The sequence below is a fragment of the Macrosteles quadrilineatus genome, unplaced genomic scaffold, assembly GCF_028750875.1.
Source record: "Macrosteles quadrilineatus isolate MER2022 unplaced genomic scaffold, UCM_ALF_1.0 Scaffold_21__1_contigs__length_2333173, whole genome shotgun sequence".
In the NCBI taxonomy this organism is placed as follows: Eukaryota; Metazoa; Arthropoda; class Insecta; order Hemiptera; family Cicadellidae; genus Macrosteles; species Macrosteles quadrilineatus.
The window spans coordinates 155066-178750 of NW_026542614.1; the positions used below are offsets into that span (position 1 = coordinate 155066).

Consider the following 23685-nt stretch of genomic DNA (forward strand, 5'->3'; position numbering starts at 1 on the left):
ACAAATACACGCATGTAAAACCAACAAAAAATGAATTTCAAAGGGTAAAGTGGTTAAGTAATGCACATAGGTACCCCTAAAAATATTATGATTTCCATTTCAGATTATATAAACAAGAAATAATGGTGAGAATAAAAATTACTCAAAATAAATTAGGTCTTGAATTAGTGTGTAATTATTTGCTAAACTTTCTTGTCCTTTTTTTAACGAAAGTTTTACTGTACCATGAGTCATTTTCCTCCCTATTTGATATAGTTTTGTCGGTTAAGTCAGAACGGGAATTCCAATACTTACATGTGACGTAGTCATCAGGGCTAGCTTATCGCTTATCCCAATTATCTAAATTAAATTTCATGTTAACAATATGGAGAAATAAATTAGAAAAAAGACTTTTAAAGTGTTTATTACAATCAAACAACAACTATATTATATTAATAAAACATTTCTATCATAAAAAATAACAGAAAATTAGGAATGTTAAATACGTTAACGTTAAGAGAATATTTTATGTCTCATACCTAAACATTCAACTTAAAGTATGCATTAACTGAGCAATTAGTATTTCTTCTTGAGGAAAGATATTTTAATCTTTAAAAAAGCAGAAGCTTTTTACACATTTACTGTGGTAATACATACTTGATTTAGTTTTAAATTTTTAAACATCAAATAGTGTATGCAATCAAACGCTCCTAATAATAATAGATGTGATAATCAGGAAGAAATATAAACAAATTCGTTTTGTGTTAAATATATAACAAAAAAAAACTTTACAATTGATAAAAAACTACAATAATATTGCCGATGCAGAAAACCTGCAGACTAAGGGAATTTCCCTGATAGGATTTTTATCAAAATATTTCCTTAAAATTGTAAGGTTTATATAAAATTAAATAGGCACATATGCTTTTAGTTGATTTCATCGAAATCGGATCATTTTAAGTTTTTACTCAGGTCATTGTGCTAACAATACATAAATATGAATTTGAACGGATTGTGGTTTTGGCCTCTGGGAACATCAAAACAAAAAAGTTAATGGGTCCGGGCCCAGGTCTTACCATGAGACCTACAGTAATAGCTTATTCCCTAAATGCGAAATAACTTAAAAACGTGAATAGCAAAGATGATCTATAATCATTGTAAGTTAAAACCACAGTAAATGTATTAATTGAGTCAGAACTCTTTAATTTACAATTTACAACACACTTACAAATTACAATTTACTATATTTATACTTACGAATCAATACATCAGTCTTTTAATATTTAACTAAGGTAAATCGTCTTATTGTTCTGATAAAAATACATGTTTACTGGCAAAATTATTTTTAAATATAAAATATTAGAAACATATATACAAGGATTTTTTTCTCTCATAAACCTTTTTTGTTCACAACTAATTCCTAGTGGAATGATTTTTATAACCTGGATTTGTTCAGTTGCCCAATTGAATGAGAAAAAAAATCATTCAAACGAGTAATTACAATCTTTTCTGATTTTAATGGTATTTAAATTATTCTGATATGTATACAATACAATTTTACTAACATTTATTAACTACACGAGACACAGATCAGCAGTGTCTTAAATCAACATGTAGATTGTCATTTACCACTGAAATTGTTAAAAAATAAAACCTACTACATTTATTAAATTTCCTAGGTATTTGAACGCCTATTTAGTTTCCAATACTCTATAGAGTCCTTGGAGCCTAGGCGCTCTAACTCATAAAACTATTAAAAAACTACAAAGAAAATTTCTATCCAACAGAGCGAGTGCACTAGATATTTTAATTGCAATCACTTTGGTATTTGAAAAAAATGTTTTGATATGGTAAATAACTCTTCAGGGGCCGTTTAAAATTGACAAAATTAACATTGATGGCGGGCAAATCCAAGAGGGCCGTTACTTTCCATAGAAAACCTTTTAAAACTACATCGAACATTTATAATCACACAGTGTCCTAGATATTTAAATTATAACCACTTTAGTGTTTGAAATAATATTATTGGATGATAAATAACTCTTCGGCAGTTGTTTGAAATCATCCAAGATAGCCGCTAGCCTCCAAGGACTCTTAAATATAAATATTGACAGTTTTTTAGAAATAATATGTTGGTAAGGGAACAATGATGTTGGATTATCTCAAACTGAAAGTTTCCTTAAATGTTTACCAAACAGTTATTTGCCGTACTCACAGTAGACCCTCGCTAATCAAGAGCACGCTTGGTTATAACACAGCGCTGGGGATGACGGAAACTGTCAAATTACACTGAGTCCAGCATAAAGTGCCGAAATTGCAAAGATAATGGAATAGCATTGAAATAGTCAAAGGTAAAAAGTGTTAATAGGTATCAAGGAGTTTTCGAGCAAGTTCACCTCAGTTCTCACAGCTGAAAGCACCCAGAAGGCTTGTTCAGTTTTAACAAATTTCCTTCGACCAATGTCAGATTATTGAATATCCCTATTAGTAGGGTTTTAATGTATGTATTCACTAGTAACGTGGAGGCGATAAAATAAAAAATGTATGTACTCCAATCAAATAATTCAGTTCCATGGATCGAGTACTTAATAGATAATTGTACTTGAATGAAAAACATAGCTTCCTCTCTGAGCTAAATCTACAAGTCAGCTGAAAAAAGTTAAATTAAAGTTAAAATCACAGCGATCCACATTTTCTGTATTGAGCTGAACTCTTAGACATACAAAATAAGCAAACGAGCATAATTATAAAATATACATTGACTAAAATTTGAGAAAACATAAAAGCGAGGATTAAAAACAGTAAAATATGTAGAGGTACACAAAAAAATCACAGAATAAACACAATGGCACTACAATAATTAGTAAAACGTATTATTGTGCTAACAAGTGAAAATAAAACTGTTAAGCAATTATTTACAGTAAAAACATAAGATTACATTAACAACAACAGGAATGTTACATTAAGAATGTTACATAGCCAAGTTACACCTTGTACTTGGACCTAAGCGTAGTTATTGTCCATTCTGTTACTCCTTGCTCTGCCAAATCTTGCTGTTTGTCTTTTAGACTTTCTTCCAGCTTCTTCATAATTTTGCTGCAGAAATCCTTTTCTTCTCGGGTTAAAAAGTCTAGTGTTATGTTGAATCTGGAATTCAAGAATAAATCTGTAATCTAACTAGACTTGTTAGCAGAATGTTAAATGGTAGAAAAAGGAGGATAGCAGCTAGCTTACCTTGAAAGTGTGGGTAGGCCATAGAACAAGTATAAAAATATTTTGCACACAATATTTCGTCCCCTAAGGGACTTTGTCAAGTGTAGAGAGAGTTTATAAATTACAAGATGGCTGCTGTCATGGCTGATGGCTGTTGTCATGGCTGATGTCAACAGCCATCAGCCATGACAGCAGCCATCTTGTAATTTATAAACTCTCTCTACACTTGACAAAGTCCCTTAGGGGACGAAATATTGTGTGCAAAATATTTTTTTACTTGTTCTATGTCCTACCCACACTTTCAAGGTAAGCTAGCTGCTATCCTCCTTTTTCTACCATTTAAAATCCTGGCCTAGAGCCTTTCCTTAAACAAAACTAACCTTGTTAGCAGAATGGTATAACTACTTGTCTTTAAACCAACTATGTTAGAAAAAATCTGAGACTTATCACAAAAGTTGTCAGACCTACGGACATATAAATATTGCAATTTATACAAACAGGTTAGGTTATTGGAGGAAAATCCACTTTCCTTAGGAATACCTACTTTAAGGATAAAGGAATTGGTACACAACTAACTTTCCTAAGAAAAGTCCCACCAGGTAGGCTAGTTGAAAGAACAAAGAAACTTCCCAACACAATAACTTGCTTGATGTTCGCCAGTTTATCAACTGCCATTCTACTTCTTTCTGCTGAAGAAGCCCCATGTACGGGCAAAATATAGGTCATGTAATTTAGACAAAAATTTTTTTTGCTTATTTTTTATTTTTTTGGGACCTTAAATAATGGAAAAGTACAGTCCCAGACTTGGGTAAAAAAAAAAATTGTTCCCCTAGGACGCTAGGCACGAGCCAGGGATTGTTTTTTCACATACTTCAGGCTAGACCTAGGGGTTGTGGCATTATCACTTAGATAAAATCTATTGGTCACTTGGCAAGGATCGAACCTGGGACCTCAAGGACTGAAGTCCCGCGCTCTAACCACTACTCAAGCTCGCATGTTTTCTTTTCCATACTTCCACTAACTTATTTAATAAATGTGTGTATTCACCTCTTGGTTTTGGTTAGTATTTCCAGGACTTGAGTGACGAAGATGATTTCATTCACAGTCGGAGAGAAGCACATCAAAGCTTCCACGATCCTTCCTAACACTCCAGTGGGGATTTCAGTTTTGAATATATTCCCAAGCTCCTCACTTCCGGTTTTCATGAGCAGTTTGTATCGCTCCTCATTTGTGCGAAGAACGCTGAACTTTCTCACATATCGATATCCAGTCAGCGACTCATCATCGTTCTTGATTTCATTCAAAACGTTTTCAATCTGTGAAACATTGGAATTGATTTTAGTTTCATGTCAAACAGGTGGCTATGCATTTTAAAGTGTTTTAGGTTATAGACATTGTTTTAAACTATTCATCGATCAAGAAACAACACCAATTTAGCGTAAATATTTAGGTACATTGACAAATTACTCGGGATATATCCATTCAAAATACAAGAACGGTGTATCACAATTAGTAGAAAAAATATTTGAATATTAAAATTATTTTTTACGTTAGTATTTATTATTTATTGACATTTTCCAGCTGATTCTAAGCTAGGACAAGTGACAAATACCCCAAGAAACGCTATCAAAGGCCCATTCATACAGCAATGGGCTAATCATCCAATTGACACACTTGTGCTATCAGTATCAAAGCTTGATGAGAAGGAAGGAGGTGGCTCTTAAAAAACATACGCCTGTGTGATGAGGACAGATAAACGATAAACCCAAACTGGAACTAAGTTAAAAGTTAAAAATTAACAATTAAGTTTTCAATATGTCAACACCTAATCTAATTATTCTGTCCAATTTATTACCAGGTTATAATTAGTTTGATTAGACTAAATTAAAACATACCTCGTCTTGCAGTTCAAATAGTGTGTTTTTTTTTTTATCCACTACATGTTTTGCCATGTTGGCATTTTCAAGTGGTACACAGAAACATTGAAACATTATACTATCCGAATTGGACTTGTCAAGTTGTTGAAATTTACATTCAAACATAAACCTGTATATACATTTAACACGCACGAACAAAACATTTTCATCTAGTTTTAATAATGGATAATGTCACCTGTTTCATCAGCATTGCTGAAAACTTGAAATGAATTGTGACAATAAAGGAATATTTCATTTCATTTCATGTAGGCCTCTGGCCTACAACACTTATTGCAACCCGATCACGGCACTGACAGAGACAGAAGTGGCAGGAAAACAAAGAAGTCTCGGCTTCTCTGTTTTCAGGGGTACAAAGGTTGACTTGCTTGTGTCCAGAGTTATGTGAGATGATTGTATTGAATATTGCATGGAAATTGAAATTTAATTTTTCATTTAAAATATTTTGTTTTGTTTCTTTGTTATTGTAGCTATTGTATATTTCAAACTGTTCCAGAGAATCTAGCTTATTCCCTTTGTTGCAAATGTGTAAAATTTGTAAGCTGTTTTCTATTTTGTCTACAAAATGATTAGTATCTATTATGTGTTGGGCAAACGTTGGTTTTTTTAAATTAGTCTTGGGGTCGGGGTAGTGTTCCTTGAAGCGCTGAGTAAAAGTTCTGCTAGTCTGTCCAATATAAAAATTAGGGCATTCCATACAATTTAATTTATATACCCCCGATTTATCTAATTCATTCTTCTCACTTGTATTATGGGATAGTGCCTGTTTGGTTTTATTTGTTGTTCTGAAGGTCAGATGGAGTCAGAGTTTTTTCAGCATTTTGTGGAGTCCATTCTAGGCTGTTTGGCTATATTCAATGCAAATGAATTTCTTTTCAGATTTTCCAGTAACATTCAGTTTTTGGTTTTGTGTTTTATTATTGAATTTTGAAACCAGTTTAGTTGGTCATACTCTGTTTATAACATGAAAATGCCAACATGGCGAAACATGTAGTGGATAAAAAAAAAACACTATTTGAATTGCACTAATTGTATCAATGCAAATGAATTTCTTTTAAGATTTTCCAGTAACATTTAGTTTTTGGTTTTGTGTTTTATTATTTAATTTTGAAACCAGTTTGTCGGTCATACTCTGTTTATAACATGAAAATGCCAACATGGCGAAACATGTAGAGGATAAAAAAAAACACTTATTTGAATTGCAAGACGAGGTATGTTTTAATTTAGTCTTTACTAAGCAGTTCAAGGGCTAAAAATGGAATTTAGTTTAATTAGTTGGAAATGTTAATCGCTGGTAAGTCGTCATCTGTATCACAGCCTACTTATTATAATAGTTGCAGTAATCAGCTCCAAGCTGCTGTTAAACTAAAGGATTTGTTTGAATTAGTTGAACTAGTTACAAGGTGTAAGAAGCGACCAATTTGTTCTAAATACCTAAAAAGGTTTTTTAATTAATTCATTCAATCAAAATAGGCTACTAAAAAATGATAGGACTATTTTAGGTACAACTGTCGGTTGAACAAACTAACCTCCATGTTTTGAAGAGGTGATAAATCAGTTTTTTTCTCTACAAAGGTATTCCAAATACAGCCCTTGGAGTTACTGTCTGGCCCGAGACGATCTGATTTATCTAACGGTTTCAGGTGTGCAGCTTTCACAATATCTCTAAAACAACCAGAAAAAATATTATTGGACAATAAGAATAACATTAAAATGTTTTCAGATCAGCAACACCTGCAGGTGCAAATTTCTATTTGCCTGATTGGATTTTTAATGAACTATTTCCTTTAACATGTCTGATTTATTTCCTATTTAAAATAAATCTTTTAAATAAGTATTTGGTTTTTCTTTTCCGAATTCGTTTAAGGCTCTTCTATCCGACCGATTTTCATGATAGAGGTCTCAAATTGAAGGTATGCAAGCACAGATTTCACATCAAAAACAACATATATTTATCGGTACTTTGGTATTATCCAGAGGCCACTTATTTTAGAGGGATTTTTTTTACTGGAGACCAAAAATAACTACTTTATTGGAAAGAACATACTTAAATTGACTTACTGTCCAAATTTGACATGATTACAATTAGCGGCCTTTGAGTTCAGCTTCCCAGAAGGCAGCAATGATGGCGAGGATTGAGTTGAATAAGTCGCCGCCGCTATACTCCGCCAAGTAGGTATGCAGCGCCTTGCGGCGGTTATGTTAGGTTGGGTTATCATAAATGGACTTTCCTCGTTTCGTTATGAATCTAACGATACCAGATGAGTCATACTTTCTCCCCCCAAATACCCCAAGATACAAGCGGTGACAGGTGATGCGCACACTCCGGTCATCAACCTGACCTTGGCTTACTTGGAGGGGATTGGCGTGTGAAAGTATGACCCATCTGGTATTGTTAGATTCATAACGAAACGAGGAAAATCCATTTATGATAACCCAACCTAACATAACCCCCGCAGCGCGCTGTTTTAGGGTGGCCTCCGTATGATACCAAAGACCTATTTATCTTCAGTCCCACTCGGCTTAAATGTAAATTAAATTTGCTCCCTATGTATAATAATTGTTTAAGGGGCAGAGTTAAATTTGGTTTTTCTTTTTCCAGTTCGTTCGGCTCTTCTACCCAACCGATTATTATGATTGAGGTCTCAAACTGAAGGTATGCACACACAGGTTTCACATCAAGCATCGGCATATATTTATCTTCTGTATTACTTTACCAAAAAACATAATTTGATTTATTTTCGAATTCTTCAATTTAAGATACATTTCAGCAGTTATAATATAATACAATACATTTAATCAAAATACATATATCCATTTAAGCAAACTTAAACCATTATACCATGGGAATTTAAAAAATAAGCCAAGCCTACTGTTTGCTAAAAAGGCACTTAATTTGGATAACAGCTGAACTCAGTGCAATCTCTAATGAGTCTGAAAATATCATCTTACCTAAACTCTTCGTACGAAGCAACTTTTTGATTCACAGCTCGCAGTTTGGCGTCGTTTTCCCTCCAATATTTTTCATCCTCTTTTATACTTTCCTTCAACTCCTTTTCAAGTTCTTTAAAATCCAAAACGTCTGTGACCTTTGACATTAATACCTAAACAAAGAATGGTTAAGGTTACAACTTCAGTAGGCCTACTCTGCACACAGATAACAAATATAGGCCTTTTAGGGTACGGTAAACAATAACAAAAATATTTATAACCATTTCATATTTTAAAGTTCTTAAAGATGGGGAGAGCGACATGTTTATAGGAGTCATATTTATCTTGAACTATAAGTAAATATATCGAATTTCAATACATGTACAAATTAACCTATTCAAAATAGGTAACTCTTTATAGTTTACAAACACACCACATGGATACCTCCTAGACAAGGCTCAACTCTTGCTGGTTTTGCATTTAAGTAAGTTTAGCTGTACCGTACATATTTACATGTTTGTATGGTGAGTTTTTTTTCATTACCGTTCCTATACAAACGGGTCACTTGGTCAAAGACAAGATGATTTCATTCACAGTAAAGCTTCCACGATCCTTCCTAACACTCCATTAGGGATTTCAGTTCTGAATATATTTCCGAGCTCCTCACTGAGTAGATGCAATTATGAGCAGTTTGTATCGCTTGTGATCATTAGTAAAAATAAAAATTTGATTTAATTTTGGCAATATTTGATACATTTTAGATCTAAATAAACGTAACAAATGACTGTTTAGTGCATTTTAAAATATGATGCTGACATTATTTTTGATCCATTTCATCTATCTTTATTTTGCATAGCCTTACTAAACTAACCGAATGAATTAACTTGACTTTTAAGTTACTTATCTTAAGTCCTGGCACTAATTTACCAATAAACCTTTGTTAATATCAGTAATGTTACAGCTATTCTATTACGACAAAAAGCTTAAATTCTATTGAGACAAAAAACGTTAATTTTAAACTGCTTTAACTATAGAATGATTACTTCAAAATTCTAAAACCAGGGTCGCATAGATTGTTCTTTCTTCTAAAACTTTTCTTCTGTAAACTAAGGCAGTTGCCGTGAACGTCTGCAAGCGCTTCTCGCAGTGCTGTTCAATGGCGCAACATAGCTACTGAAGCCCGAGCTGAGGTAGAGAGCACTCTTAAGTTAATATTGTAAAAATATGTTAGTGACTAAATAAACAACAAAACAAATGAGTTAACTACCTATACCTATATTAGGCCGTACCCCAACTAATAATAATTAATAAAATGAGAGAATTAAAAGCACAATTTATTATTATTGTTAGTATGGTTGACTACCATGTAGGCTATGATAAGCCCCGAGAAGATTAAGTTAGGGCCTTGAGTCTGTGGCTAAGAGAAAGATACAAGTTAACTTACAATAGGTATCCAAGTTAGCCTATAATTGTTTCAATCCGCCTTGGTTGTCTTTTTCGAGAGTATTTCGTGGGTTCATCTGTCTGCGATTTAAATAGGGGACCACATATAATTTTCCGTGAAAAGCTTGGATAAGTTAGGACAACACAGGAAGATCCTTTGAAAGCTGGGCCTTTGATGAAAAATTATGCAACATTTTACTGATCCTTAGAGAGAGTGTCCACTCTGGTGGACACTTTCTCTAAGGATCAGTAAAATCTTCTAAGCTTCTTTTAAGCTCTTTCTTTTAAGTCTTTTAAGCTTCTTTAGCTTAGTAAGAAATTATTTTTTCACCTATAGAATATGGAAAACACAGAGGATGAGTTACACGTCCGGTAAGTTAATCAGACGTGGATTGGGCGTCCGGCAGTGGCGTCACCGGGTTGTGGGGGCCCGGAACGCCATTACCACAACGACTTGCTATTCAGCCATCGGAGTTTGTGGTGTAGGCCTAGTGGATAGAGGGCTCGGCTGGATATGCAAGAGGTCCCTGGTTCGAATCCTATCGGTAACTTTAAGTTTTTGCTTTGAATGTTTTACTTCTTAACTATACGTCTTTTGTTAGAATTTTTGACTTTTATAATTTTATTTTATGAAGAATTTAACCTTCACTCGATTTTGTCATTATCAGCAAGTTTGATTGGTTAGGTTAGGTTATAACAGTAACTGCCGGACGCCTAATCCACGTCCGGTTATCGGACGCGTATCCTCTGTGTATGGAAAAATAGGCTAACAGAAATTAAATTCCTAAAATCTTAAACATTTATAATCCTTGAGGACAAAAGGGTTTACACTTAACAAAATTTTAACAATGAATGAATTACTTAATAGTTAATCCTTAGAGAAGGAAGGCTCCAGAGAGTTTGCAATAAATCATTATAAAGGCCTACCATACTATAGCCTAGGCCTAGGATAAATCTAAGTAGGCCTAGGCCTAATTGAAACTAGCAGGCTTGGCTAAGCACAATTCACAACCTTACCTAAAATAATCAAATCCAATTTATAAGAACATTTAAAATACAAATTCCTTATTCGATTCATTTAAATTTCATACTTACTTGGACCTAAGTCAGAATTCACAACAATTCTAAATGCAAGAAGATTAATAAAATGACGCTCAACTGACAACGACAGTAACCGACAACACAAATACCAAGACAAGACAAGACGACAGCCTTTACGAGTTGGAGTACGACGACGACCTGACTGGACTGGACTGGACTGGAGCTGGAGGAACAAAACAAAACGAACCTACTACGAGCATTGAGCAAACGATTGGGGAAGACCAAAAGAGAAATAAGTGGGCTCGTCCTGTAATGTGTAATATGGTAATACCGAGTAGATTTTTTTCCGAATTCTTCAAATTGCGATTGATCAGATTTAATCTAACTAAATACAGTATTTATGATAATAATTCTGAGCGATCAGTACCCGGGTATTCACGGGTAAATGAAACCTAAACCAAGTTATCACAATTAATTAGTCTTAAATAAAAATGTATTTAGCAATTGTATTAGAAATCGAGTCTAATCGAATGATAAGTATTCACAGAAACTAAACCGAGTTCCCACAATATCGAGAAACCAATTGCAGTTTTCGGACTGTGACACAAATTAGGAAACCCCCAACCCCGTTCGTGTGGGGGGGGGCAGCTATTACTTGTATAAGAGAATATCTCTACAATTTTGGTTTTCCGGGGAGACCACTTGAAATTAGTATTCTCATTTCTCATTTTCAGTTGAAGCTCCTGTCTCAGCTTTGCTTTACCAGTTACCACTGAGGATGACACATCGTAAAATGGGTGAACCACCAGGCACTGAAAGTAATGTATATACTGTCCGCGAGAGAAAAGAAGTCCCCTAAGCTCCGGCCTATTCGCAGTTTGAAGGCGTTACGCTTGAACGTTTCGCGGGACAATTAGAGCCGTCTTCACTCTTCACGCGGTATGACGCGTTCATATCAGGTAACACACCATCCACGTCTACACTTTGCCAACATTTCTGGAACGTTAAATTATTGCCCATCCAAGTTTCGTCCAGGTAGAAAATTTTCTTATTCTGTTCCCTTAGCTTCCTATCATCTCTCGCAAATACTTAAACCTCCAATTAATAATGTCAGGCCTTTCAATCAAACATTTTCTTTTGGAATCGCATTTCTTTCACTTTAACCCCATATCTTTGAAAAGACGCCGAAGGGCCCATTCGATCCATTTAAAATTAATCCTTTCTCTCAAAACAGATAATAGTTTTTTTTCGCTTCACTACTGTGAAATAACGTTTTTGTTCCATGTTTATCACCTGCGAAAATCCATCATTACATTATTTACTACGGCAAAAGAATGTTAAAAGTATTTTTTAGATTTTGCCGACGTAAACAAACAAATATTTGGTATTGCTTTATCAACTGTTTAAATTTTCTGAAAAGTAACGTTCAAAACACGAGTGAAAGTGGGTCTATAAATAATGATCAGCCTTCTTGCAATTTTTCCCGAGTGTACAGAGTTTTACATCCGGAGTTTGTTTGCAGGTTTTTCTAATTCGTTTAATAGTTTATTCTGACATTTTACAATAGTTTGCGGCATGTTCTGTTGCATTTTCTATCGGCACTGATCACTTTTTGTCTTTACATTCATTGTCACAACACTCGATCACCCGTCGAATTAAATCCCTCTCTCCACTATATATATATATAGTAGCACCACATTTTGATAAATCCATAGCTGCAAGGACTGTCCAAAACAAAACAGAACTCCAATACGCAATCATACGAGACTGCACTGAATCAAATGGCGTGACCATATGATGATAATCCACTTACCAAAACAAAGATATGAGTAATTATGTTTACAACAGTTGTTTACAGACATCGAGACGAGGCACCCAGATGCTTAGCGCCTGCAAATAGTGTGCGATACCCTCCAAACATAGCTGCGTATCGCTCTGGCTCAAGGGACTTCTTTACTCTCGCGGACAGTAGTGTAACTACCGATTTGACACGGCTCTCTCAAAAATCCAGCAATAAGCTGATGACACCGGCCTTAAGTCTACGAATGAAAATTGTAAAGAGATTAACGTTTAGTCTTACCATAGATAAAATATACTCCCTTAGTCTATGGTCTTACCATACCATATACCATATACACGGTCTAATTAAATACCTATATGGCAAAAGTTGCAACCATACTATGTCGCCAACCTCTGATATTTGATGTAAAATAATATAATTATTATTTATAGCTTTTGACCCGAGCCAAGGCCACACTAAAAAAAACCCCGAGCCCGATATCATCACAAGATCACAAGCTTTAGCTGTAAAGTCCGAGCCCAGCAAACATAGAAATAGAACATTAACAGTTTGAGTACTGGATTGGATTGATTTGAGTTTGCTTAGCTTATCTCAATGTCTGCTACTGCTTTTTTAACCTCAATTCTTTAACTAGTATTAGTATTAGCATAGCAAGTAATTATTTTACTATCAATCTCATCTCTTTATAATCCATCGTATTATGAGTATGAAATGTTGGATTCGTAACTGTCAGAAAGTTTTTAAATCCCTACCAGATACATGGATGTACAATGTAAGTAATAAAACAGCTTAAAATTATATAAACTCGACTTAACTCTGTGTCCTAAGCCTAATAGGGGCTACAATTATCGTTTATTATGCATATTAAAAAGGTGACCAAGGGAACTTATAGTAATTTATATATCATAAACTAGATTTTTACCTGAAAACAATGGTGCAATATTTTCTTCTGCTGTCACGAACACAGAATAAACTAACTTTGTCAATTTTATTACTGTAAATGCTTCTTGTTTTACTTGTCTCTGTCACCATTATTGTGATAAAGCCGGCTCCAAACATGCGCCATTCGCATAGTACGGAATACTAAGTTTTATGGTCGGCGACCTAACTTAGTTGTCTTACAATTCGCCGATTAACGAGTAAGTTAAACTTAGACTTTAACACACATATTGTTTTCCGAGCAACTGTTTGTTTCGGGAATTGCAAAAATATTTGTTTCCGGACAATGAATGGGAAAACACGAGCATGAATGTTTGCTGCTTGTCATACATGACTTATAGGCAAACATCTATCCACACTACAGTAGACTCCCTCTTTTCCGGACACCTTTTAACCGGACATCGGTTTAACCGGACTAGCCTTACACTCGGCAGAAATGACATCTCTTTAACCAGAAAATTTTTTACGCCACACTACATTATTTTGACGAACTTCCCACGCAAGGATTTAGTCCAGAAAACAGCTGTTTGCCGCCAGCTTATTCAAATGGGGTTTCATTGCGTACTACTGTGCTGCAATGAGTTTTGCCGGACACCAATCAGCTGAAGCTGATTATACTGTATTTAGGTGGCAGTGAGTGGTTATAAACAAAAACATAACCTCTCTTAGAGGTTATGACTAGTGATTTTTAGTCCTTTAGTTGGTGGAAATATATAAGGATTTGTACGGATTTAGTAGTATGGCGTAAACTATCGTACGTAACTCGTCCAAAATGTGTGTACCGGACTCGTATGGTAATCCCGTACTCGACTTCGTCTCGCACGGGAACGACCACACTCGTCCGGTAAACACTTATTTTCAGGACTAGTAACGTAATATACTATATCAGCACATCGGTTTAACCGGACTAGATCGGCAGGAAGTGGGCGGTACTGAAACGACTGTTCTCGTTGGAAAGATTTGAGACCAGTGATTATGTGTCTAAATACAATGCTCTCCTAAATTTAAGACAAATTCTGTAGGACCTACAGTATGGATTTAAATAGTCCATTTTTACGAGTTTTGGGGAACTCGGTTTAACTTAACTGGGAAAAAACCGTTATTCTGACTGGCCTTGGTCCCGAGTAGTCTGGTTAAGAGGGAGTCTCTTGTACTCTCGATTCGGTGCTTGGCGATTGGCGCATGTCTGGAGCCGCCTTGATACTAATACAAACATGAACAATTGAAAGGGTCGTCTAGAAACCTATAATGACTAACATTAAGTTTGTACAAAGAGGACAATGCAGTTGAAGCATTTGTAAATCCAACTAAACGTTGATTAGGCCTATTGTGAACTAATCAGTTCTTATTTAGGCATGTGAGGTAGGTAGGTCGGGGTGTTATGTGGATTCGTGACTGTGTAAGTGTTTTGAAGTTAGGTTGGATTAGTAAGGTGAAGTTTTGGTTCTAATAAATCGGGAGAACACTAATGAATCCAGACTGTTTTTGCACTTTTGAAATAGTGCTAAACACGATAAGTAATGTTTCAAAAATTGATTGTACTAGTTTGTATACCTTTTTCTGTTGATATAATATTTAAGTTATAAAACATTGTTTGTCTAACGTTTCAATTAAAAAAAAAAAAAAACTTGTGTCACCGAACCGATCGTGTTTTTGAACCAAATACAACCATGGAGAGTTAGCCTAAATAGAATGTAATCTGATGTGATATTTAAATATAAGGACCCAACATGACATTATTTCTTTTATGAGAAAGCTTGAAAAAAATAATATAGGCCTAGACATAAATATATTGTTTTAAACTTAGGTTCAAAATAAATTCTTAACTCTCTTCAAAAAATGAAGTTCCTCTTCCATTTAGGCTAGCTTCTTTGATTATTAAACATTTTGACCAATTTAGTTTTTACTAATTTTTTTCTCACAGGCAATAAAAAGAGAAGGAGAGGTTAAATCCATTCAAGTGAGACACAAATGTACTCCAGCAGAATCTCCTCCAAAAGTGAAGAATCCAATTCCTTATATAAACCCCAAGTTTACATATAACAAGGGAGGTAAATTACTACTGGTAAGTACATATGCCCTACTTAATTCTAAATATTGACTGACCAGTTGTCGCTAATAGACATTTTATAATGTAGCCTATAGGCCTATACGCCAGAGTCTTGCAATCGTCAAAGTGATCAATGAATAAAAATTACCTAACCAAACCAGTAATCCCACCCAGAACTACCAAGGCAGTCAATGTCAAGAGGATCATGTAGATGGCAGAAACTCGCCATGGATTAAGCTAGCTAAAAGATTAGCCTACATTTTATAAAGTTTTGGTGCTATGTTTACAAACATGCAAAATGAAACATCGCCTAGAGGATTTTTAACAAAAAGCTGAACCATTACGTTTGCTCGGATATCAAATCAATTGTGGATGAATGTTTTGAAGAACATTTGAAAACATTACAAGAACATTTAAAGGCAGAGGATCAGGATGGACTAGTTTCATATACTAGGGCTTACCCCCTAACTGCTTTTGGTAAATAAATATTAGTTGGTTAGGGGTGGGGTTTACGGTGTTAAGCATACAGTGTCACATATACATATGGTTTGGAGGTAAGAGTGCATAAACACGGTTATGGAATTAGAGGAAGTACCATAGCTATAATCCTATACTCAAGAAAATCGGTGACCCTAAATCTCGTGTAAATGTACAAAACCATGGCACCTAACAAGGGTCTAACAGTTATTTTTCGGCGAAGCATCTTCTTTTTTCGGATAGGCTGTATCCTGTTTTCCTCAAATTGCTAATCAACTTGAGAATTATATTTCGGCTGAAAACTATATGGTCGTGTCTAAGATGAAAGGGAACTAGAAAACTCTCTGCGCCGTTGTTATAATGCTCGCCATTTTGTACATACTCATTATAGGCAAACATGCGGTGTTAATGCTCCATGATAATAAAAAAGCCTAATATACAGCAACAAATTACACTCCTCACCCCTCTTGACAGAGTTGCATACTATCAGTTTGAAAAACATCCGGTTCCTGTTGGTATAAGGATAACATGAGTTTGTTTCATGTTATAATAAGCTGCCTTGGTATATTGTTTCAGTATATCCTTAAGGTTGTAGGGACAAGGAGAGCTTACTAATTTGTTGAGTATAAACTTGGTTAATCGACCAGGAACTGTTTTAATTTCCAGATCATACCAGTAATAACATTTGGTCTTGGGACACATGGCAAGTTTAAACGGTTGAAATGGAAAGAACAGCTCTACCTATCAAAAAAATAACTCAGTTATTCTGCCCTATTCAAGTTTTTGGATAATTGAAAGATTTTCTGAATTTCTGAAACTTAACATTGTTTATGGGTTATGTTTTTTAAAACCCGCAACATTCTCGGAAATAGGGACAAAAGACTAAATAAACCTACGTAAAAAGTTAATTTTACCTTGTTACTTTTTCTAAGCCAAACCTAAGTCATGCAACTTATCATTTAAAGAATTAAAAATATTAACCCTCCCTTCAATGTATATTCTACAAACTTTGAGGTTTATAAAAAGAAATCTATTTTTTCCAGATCATACCAGCAATAACATTTGGTCTTGGGACATGGCAAGTTAAACGGTTGAAATGGAAAGAAGAGCTGATAAAAACTATGGAAGAAAGACAACGATCAGATCCAGTTCCGCTCCCGTTAGAGTGAGTTGACTAATATATTAAGTTTAAGAAATATGTCTCTTAAACTAAATGTTAGCTTTGCATCATAATTAACTGTTTAGGCCTACTAGCCTATATCTTAATGGTTAAAATATTTTCAAAGGAACACCTTACGCTGTTCAGTTTTGTATTCTTATTATTGAACTGTAATGTCATGAAAATTCAAAAACAAGTTATTTATACTAAGAGTATAAATTGCGTACCTCTATCAATAATTGTTGCATATTCAACTTAAATTTTTTATAAACTGTTTTGCCTCCCCTGGAGCCATAAGCTTTAAAATTACAACTCTATCGTATAAATCGGTTAAGTAGGACAAGGTTTAGAAGTAACCCTCTGTATGTTTATTTTAACAAAATTATTCATGTTAAAAATATTCACCGCTTTTCTTTACCTTAACTGTTTTACAATTGTTTTCGGTAAGTGAAGTCCAGAAGTAGTCGCGGGTATGGAATTTTGCAAGGTGACAGTAACGGGCCGCTTCGACCACAGTGAGGAGCTCTTCTACGGACCCAAGCCTTGCTTTGTACATGGTGAGGTCAAGAGAGATGTTATCCATCCTTCAGGTCAAGAGTCGCTGGGATACAACCTAGTAACACCCTTCGTACTCTCCGACACGGGGTAATTCGTTTTTCTTCTTTGTTTTTTATGACTCCTAAATAGGCTACTAAAAAAAAATGCTGGATATCTTGCTAACAAGGCATTTTAAAAAACATTTCTGGATTTTAATTTTTTTTACCCATAAAAATATTTTCTGGAGTTTGGCTGTTTACTTACAGGACACCCTGTATAGTAATTATTTCTTCTTGTACACATTTTTTTGTTTATTCCAAAAAAATTCTTACTTTTTCTAGCACTCATACAATGAGTAACTTAGTTGCAACATAAGTAACATTGACTAGGACCAAGGAATCTTATAAATCTTGATTTGAACTTTTTCAGTGATAGAATTCTCGTCAATAGAGGATGGATCCGCACAAAGACTATCAAGAAGAAAGATCGAGTGTGGAGCAACTCTAAGGGAGAAGAATTAACCCTCACTGGAGTGATAAGACTTTCAGAACCACCAGCAGGCTTTGGGCCCAGTACTGACGAAAGATATGACATCTGGCATTATCGGTATTGAGCTTAAACAGTGTAATGAGAAAGATCTCTTTGAAAATGTATTATTAAGCATAACGTATAAAGCTATAATTTATTATTTTTATCAGCAGAGTACATGCCAATACTCTTGGCTAAGCCTTTTTGCTAAATAACATCTTGATCAGCATTTGCGTGTTCATTAAATTACCTGAATTTTTTTCAAAATAAATATATTGACACATATTTACACTAATACTGTTGACTCACAAGACAGTAAATACTTATACAAGATGGTAAGTGGTTCTGTTACTAGACATGTTTTTTTTCAGACCTTTTTGCTCTCTATGTACTGTAAGATGCTGGTGATTCATGCCCCTATATCACAGATAGAAAAATCAATCACTATTTGTTTGTACTAACAGATCAGAGGACATTACTTTATAATATGCCCTTAAACAATAAAAAACATAAAATATTTTAAAAGTTGAATAATAAGATGAATAAAGAGTATTGTACATTTTTTCTTTGTTGTAGAGATATTAAAGATATAGCTAACAAAAAGGATTGTTTACCAATCTGGATTGATGCTACCGAAGAGCATTCCATCCCTGGAAAGTTGTGGGGAGGCCAGACCATCATGAAGATACGAAATGAACATTTATCGTACATCATTACCTGGTATGTAGTAGGGATGGGAAATGAAATTTATAGTTCTTATTGTTAAGAGTTTTAAAGTTCTTACCATATTTTGCAAAAATAGTGAGAAACGTTTCTAAACCTTTTGGTAATAGGCAAAATAAGTAATTTTTGTCACCTACTTGCCTGTCCAGTAGGTTAAAGCTGGTCTTTCTACTGCTGGGTTATTCTAAATTCAGTTATTTCATGCCGTTAATAGTTAGCACAGAATCTTACTATTTTGTGATGCTCACTGTTAATTGGAAGATATAATAAGCGTTATTTCACATAATCGTTCTAACAGTTCAGACGTACAGTATTCTTAGTAATTTACTATCTAGATCAGCTATACTTCATTTACTCTTTCTACCAGCTGAAACATTACAAGAATATTATTAGGGTATCCTATTCTCAGTAGTATATTACTACGGGGTCTAGTATTGTTTATCATTCTGTTTACAACGGCCACGTAAAGTTAGTAGTCTTATGACATTGACACTCACTTACTTCCACTATGTTCCAATATTGGGAAATCACAAATGTCACAATTAACTGTGTGGAGCATAAGTGATGTGTGGATGTGTCTGTCTTTTTAAAAGTCTGTACTGATTCCTTGGAAAATTTGGTTCTTTCTAGGCACTTCAATGGTGAAATTCCTAGAAAGAACCAAATTTTCCATATGGATTGAGCCACTGACAAGAGTGCCCTGATTTCTAACAAATATGTTTACTTCTAATGAGGAAATCACATTCACCACTATACAGTAGCAATTTTAGCACAGTTCACTATTATTGAGTGTTCTCTTTCATTTAGTGATTCGTATTTATATATTTTTGCAATAAGGGTGATTCTTGCTATGTAGAAACTCTGCGCTAGAATGGTTCAAAAGCTACCTAACGGGACGTTCACAAGTCGTGGAACTGAAAAACTCATCAAAAGAAGTCACAGAAACTTTCAAATCTTCAAAAAGCAAGCTGACAAGAGGAGTTCCACAAGGCTCTGTATTAGGCCCGATTCTATTCATCTTATTGACTAATGACTTCCCCAAACAAATTGAGAGTGAAAATGCTGTTGCAATCATGTATGCAGATGACACAACCATTTTGATCAAGGACAACACAGCCCAAAGCCTTTACCTTAATTCAAAATCGATCTTAAATAAAGCTATCCTCTACTCAAAGAACAATGACTTAGCAATAAACCCCACAAAAACTACAACTCTGAATTTCAGTAAGAAAAAAGACATAGTCCCTCAATTAGAGGATGTAACAATAGAAAACTACACAAAATTTCTCGGTGTTATCCTTGATAACAAACTGACATGGAAAGAGCACATCAACCACCTAAGCAAAAAAATCAGTACTGGAATACATGTCGTCAGAAGGATAAACTACATAGGCGGACTCTCTGTGGCCAAAACAGCTTACTTCGCACTGGTAGAGTCGCATCTTAGATATGGCTTGACAGTGTGGGGAGGAACTTCAACAAAAAATATGAATCGAATTCTTGTCCTTCAAAAGAAAGCCATAAGAGCCCTCGCCAACCTTGTACCACCACAGACTTGCAGACTAGCATTCGTAAACCTAGGAATCCTCACAGTGGTGTCTCTCTACATACTTGAAACCATTAAGTATGTGAATGAAATAAACCCCCCAAGAAACCAAGACCTGCACCACTACAACACCCGTCATGGCTCCAAATTTGCACTACCAGTTCACTGAACAACTCTTTGGGAGAAAAAACCTTCCTACACCGGCTGCAAGCTGAGGAACCATCTACCTGACTACCTGAGAGACCTGACTGGCAACAAGCTACACCAGGAGCTGAAGAAGTGGCTAATTGCAAGACCCTTCTACTCAATAAAGGAATTTTATGAAAATTAACATGTACAATTCACTATTGTATTGACACTATTGTAATTCTTGACGAATTAACAATAAAGAATATTGTATTGTATTGTATTATGCTTTTGCAACTATTCAATAAAAAGATGGAAATGATTTTTAGAATTGGCCTTTGATGGAATTGAAAATGTTATATGTGTTAACTGGAGTTGGATTTGTTTTCTTTTCATTCATCAATTAAATACAAAGCATCGAGCACATATATAAATATTATGTGCTTGATGATACCTTGACTTTTAAACTAAGTTTGTATTTCATTAGTTGTGATAATGTTTCCTTGTCTGTTTTAGGTACTCTCTCAGCATCTTTACAGCCTACATCTGGTATCTTCGTTATATGAAGAGATAGGATTTTTAACTGTATAAGTAATTTATCTGTACTATATCAAATAAATGTATAAATAATTATTGTTATTTCTTTGAAGTCTACTCTTTTCTCAATTAGACTTGTTTGTGAGATTAGTGATACTTTTGTAATCTGGACCATCCAGTATCCTGGCTCAATCCCATTTTAGAAAAAGTCATAGCCTAAACAAAATCACACGCAATGTTAAAATACACTAGGCCTACAGTAGTAACAGGTGGCGTCAGAATAAAAAACTGTCACTGTACCACCCACTCCTAAACTCCAATTATTTAATATTATCGGTTTTGTCAAAAAAATTTCAGTGATCGCTCTTCCACTGGGGCGGAGCCCGAAAGGATTTTTGAGATAAGAATGTGCCTTAATGTTAATCGGGAATGTATGAGCTATCATCATGCCAAATTTCAGCCCAATCCGTCCAGTAGTTTATGGGTGTTTGAGCAACACACACACACTTTCAGATTTATAATATTAGTAAGATTTTATATATATATATATATATATTTATATATGTGTCCGTTAGCGCGACAACTTGAGCAAAAATCATCCGATTTTGATCAAATTTGGTACAAACGTGTAAACCTACGTTTATTCGAACGAGTTCGCGAACCAGCATGATCGGACCATGGGAACGGGGATTTATGGGGTAAAAATTGGTTTTTCCCATTTTTTACCCTAAAAACTTAAAATTTAGCAATTTCTTTCCAAACCATTTTGTAGAGCTTAAAAAAACAAATAATTTAGTATATTGAAGCGTTTTTATGCGCCAAATGGTTACGGAGAAAATTCCAAAAATCTGTAAATTTAAAATTCCTATGTTATTCTTATGGAGAATAAGTCAACTGTTGTTGTTTGCTTGTTTATGAACATATTTTGATAAAATCTGAAAAATGCATTCATCTTTATAATTAACTAGCTGTGTACCCGTTCTACGCACGGGGATCTTATAGTATCAGTTGAAACCTTCTTATATAAAGAACAGTAGTTGGTTTGCATATTTTCAGATATGCTGGCCAAACTATTTATTATACATAACTTCATTTTATGTCGTTTGTTGTTGTTCCGGATCGGTATGACAATCAATAAAAGGCTAAATTACCTGTGTCCGCCGGTCGATCCTAATGTATCCTATTACAGGAGATGCATTTCGGCGAAATTAAATCGCCATCATCAGTCCTAATATAAGGTCTTGAGCTTCCCCATTAGGTGCATCTTGGAGTTTTTGAAACACATACACGAACTGTACACTTATACACATAACGAATAAAACATAAATACACGGTAGGCCTACTTTTATTTTTACTATGGACAAGTAGACGCGCGTCGGTCGTGTGCCGAGTCTTGACTGAAAACGCTCATTTAAAAAATGTAAGTTTCCCAGCAATATACAACACTGATTCAAGGTCTATTTCCCGGTTATCAAAACTCAAGAACAATTTTATGCACAAAGAATCTCTATTTTCATTTACTGTTACCCTACAAATTATTGCACTTGCGATTAATTAAATCCGTTATGTAAGGAAAAACGTTTTTAATCTTAATTGGTTTGGATTTGCTTTCAAAACGTGATCGGAAATGGTAAACAACAAACGTGATGGGTATTTGTAAACAACATTCAATGTAAACATATCAGTGACAGCTAGAAGAAATAATCTTGATTTGAACAGCTGTTCGTTATTTCATAGAAGAATATGTGCTAAACATTGGGAGAAAACTTTACAAAAATCGCACAAAATTGGGTTTTTAAACGTCCGTAATTTTGTTTACAAAGTGGTGACGCCATATTTTAATGGCTAAAGACAATCTCGCCAATCCAGTGAATGCATTAAAATGATTTGGAACTTGATAGGTACTCTCGTTTTTCAGGAGTAGGCCGCGTAAAATGGCTCTTGGGTCGTAACAGACTGGAAGACAGACAGAAATTTAGATGAGACTTGTTTCGGTTTCTCTAATGTATAACACGTAAAAATAACCTAAAAGTTTATGATTCTGAGCAATGTACAGACAAAACTCTAATTTTATTTATATAGATACGCTACATGAAACATTGTCGGTTGAACTCCTCCGCCATTTCTTAACCGATTTTATCCATTGACGTCTCATTGGAAAGAGCGTGTCGAGTAGATTTGCAAACTGGCCTTACATTTATGAAAAAGTCCCTTAAGCTCTGCCCCAGTGGCTTTAAAGGTTCCCATGTTTTCCTTATGAAGAACATAATTGTTTACATTTTGATCAGCTGAATAATTTAATTGCTGTTATTTATCTTTCAATTCAACGAAACGCATTGGGTTCATTAACTGATTTTGCTTGAATAGAAACGAAATAAATGTACTACTTTAGTTTACAATTTAAATAATCGAGAAAGCCTTGGCAATTTGATATATTTTACCTCCTATATAATGAAGAACACCTACAGTATGAATATTCCCACAAAAAATGAACAAGGATGTTAGTCGAAGTGTTACTATTTTGTAGGAAACACGGACTTAACTTTATGATTATTGGCAAAGGAAAACACTCTAAGGCTGAATTAAACTGTTACGGCAAGGACATTAAATATATGTTTTATTAAAAGTCAAGAGATTTTAAAATAATATGACTACATCCAAAAAACTTTAATAAAACTTTTATTGAAGGATTCGCATTATTCACATTTAAGGGAAACAAAA

The 23685-nt window shown here is 34.6% G+C and overlaps 2 protein-coding genes across 2 annotated transcripts; one reads left to right on the forward strand and one right to left on the reverse strand.

The window, feature by feature from the left end:
- Positions 1 to 490: 490 nt before the first annotated feature.
- LOC129005473 (coiled-coil domain-containing protein 103-like) lies at positions 491 to 10660 on the reverse strand. Its single transcript, XM_054434368.1, has 5 exons — positions 10596 to 10660; positions 8079 to 8230; positions 6656 to 6791; positions 4240 to 4508; positions 491 to 3126 (listed from the first exon to the last, which is right to left on the reverse strand). The coding sequence occupies exons 2-5, from the start codon at positions 8222 to 8224 to the stop codon at positions 2964 to 2966; spliced, it is 714 nt and encodes a 237-aa protein (XP_054290343.1). The 5' UTR covers positions 8225 to 8230; positions 10596 to 10660; the 3' UTR covers positions 491 to 2963.
- A 2305-nt stretch (positions 10661 to 12965) lies between these two features.
- Positions 12966 to 21048, forward strand: LOC129005433 (surfeit locus protein 1-like). Its single transcript, XM_054434322.1, has 7 exons — positions 12966 to 13114; positions 15206 to 15346; positions 16852 to 16973; positions 17421 to 17612; positions 17934 to 18110; positions 18609 to 18752; positions 20944 to 21048. Exons 1-7 carry the CDS (start codon positions 13043 to 13045, stop codon positions 20999 to 21001), a joined length of 906 nt encoding a protein of 301 aa, XP_054290297.1. The 5' UTR covers positions 12966 to 13042; the 3' UTR covers positions 21002 to 21048.
- The last annotated feature ends 2637 nt before the right edge of the window (positions 21049 to 23685 follow it).

What these genes read in the sequence shown, in the direction of transcription:
- LOC129005473 (XM_054434368.1), bottom strand. Translation starts at nt 8,224, where the DNA reads ATGTCAAAGGTCACAGACGTTTTGGATTTTAAAGAACTTGAAAAGGAG. An exon ending in GCTTCGTACGAAGAGTTTAG is followed by an intron (nt 6,792 to 8,078) that starts GTAAGATGATAT and finishes TGGTTGTTTTAG; the next exon opens with AGATATTGTGAAAGCTGCAC. An exon ending in CACCTCTTCAAAACATGGAG is followed by an intron (nt 4,509 to 6,655) that starts GTTAGTTTGTTC and finishes AATGTTTCACAG; the next exon opens with ATTGAAAACGTTTTGAATGA.
- LOC129005433 (XM_054434322.1), top strand. Translation starts at nt 13,043, where the DNA reads ATGAGTATGAAATGTTGGATTCGTAACTGTCAGAAAGTTTTTAAATCC. An exon ending in CCAGTTCCGCTCCCGTTAGA is followed by an intron (nt 16,974 to 17,420) that starts GTGAGTTGACTA and finishes CGGTAAGTGAAG; the next exon opens with TCCAGAAGTAGTCGCGGGTA. An exon ending in TATGACATCTGGCATTATCG is followed by an intron (nt 18,111 to 18,608) that starts GTATTGAGCTTA and finishes TCTTTGTTGTAG; the next exon opens with AGATATTAAAGATATAGCTA.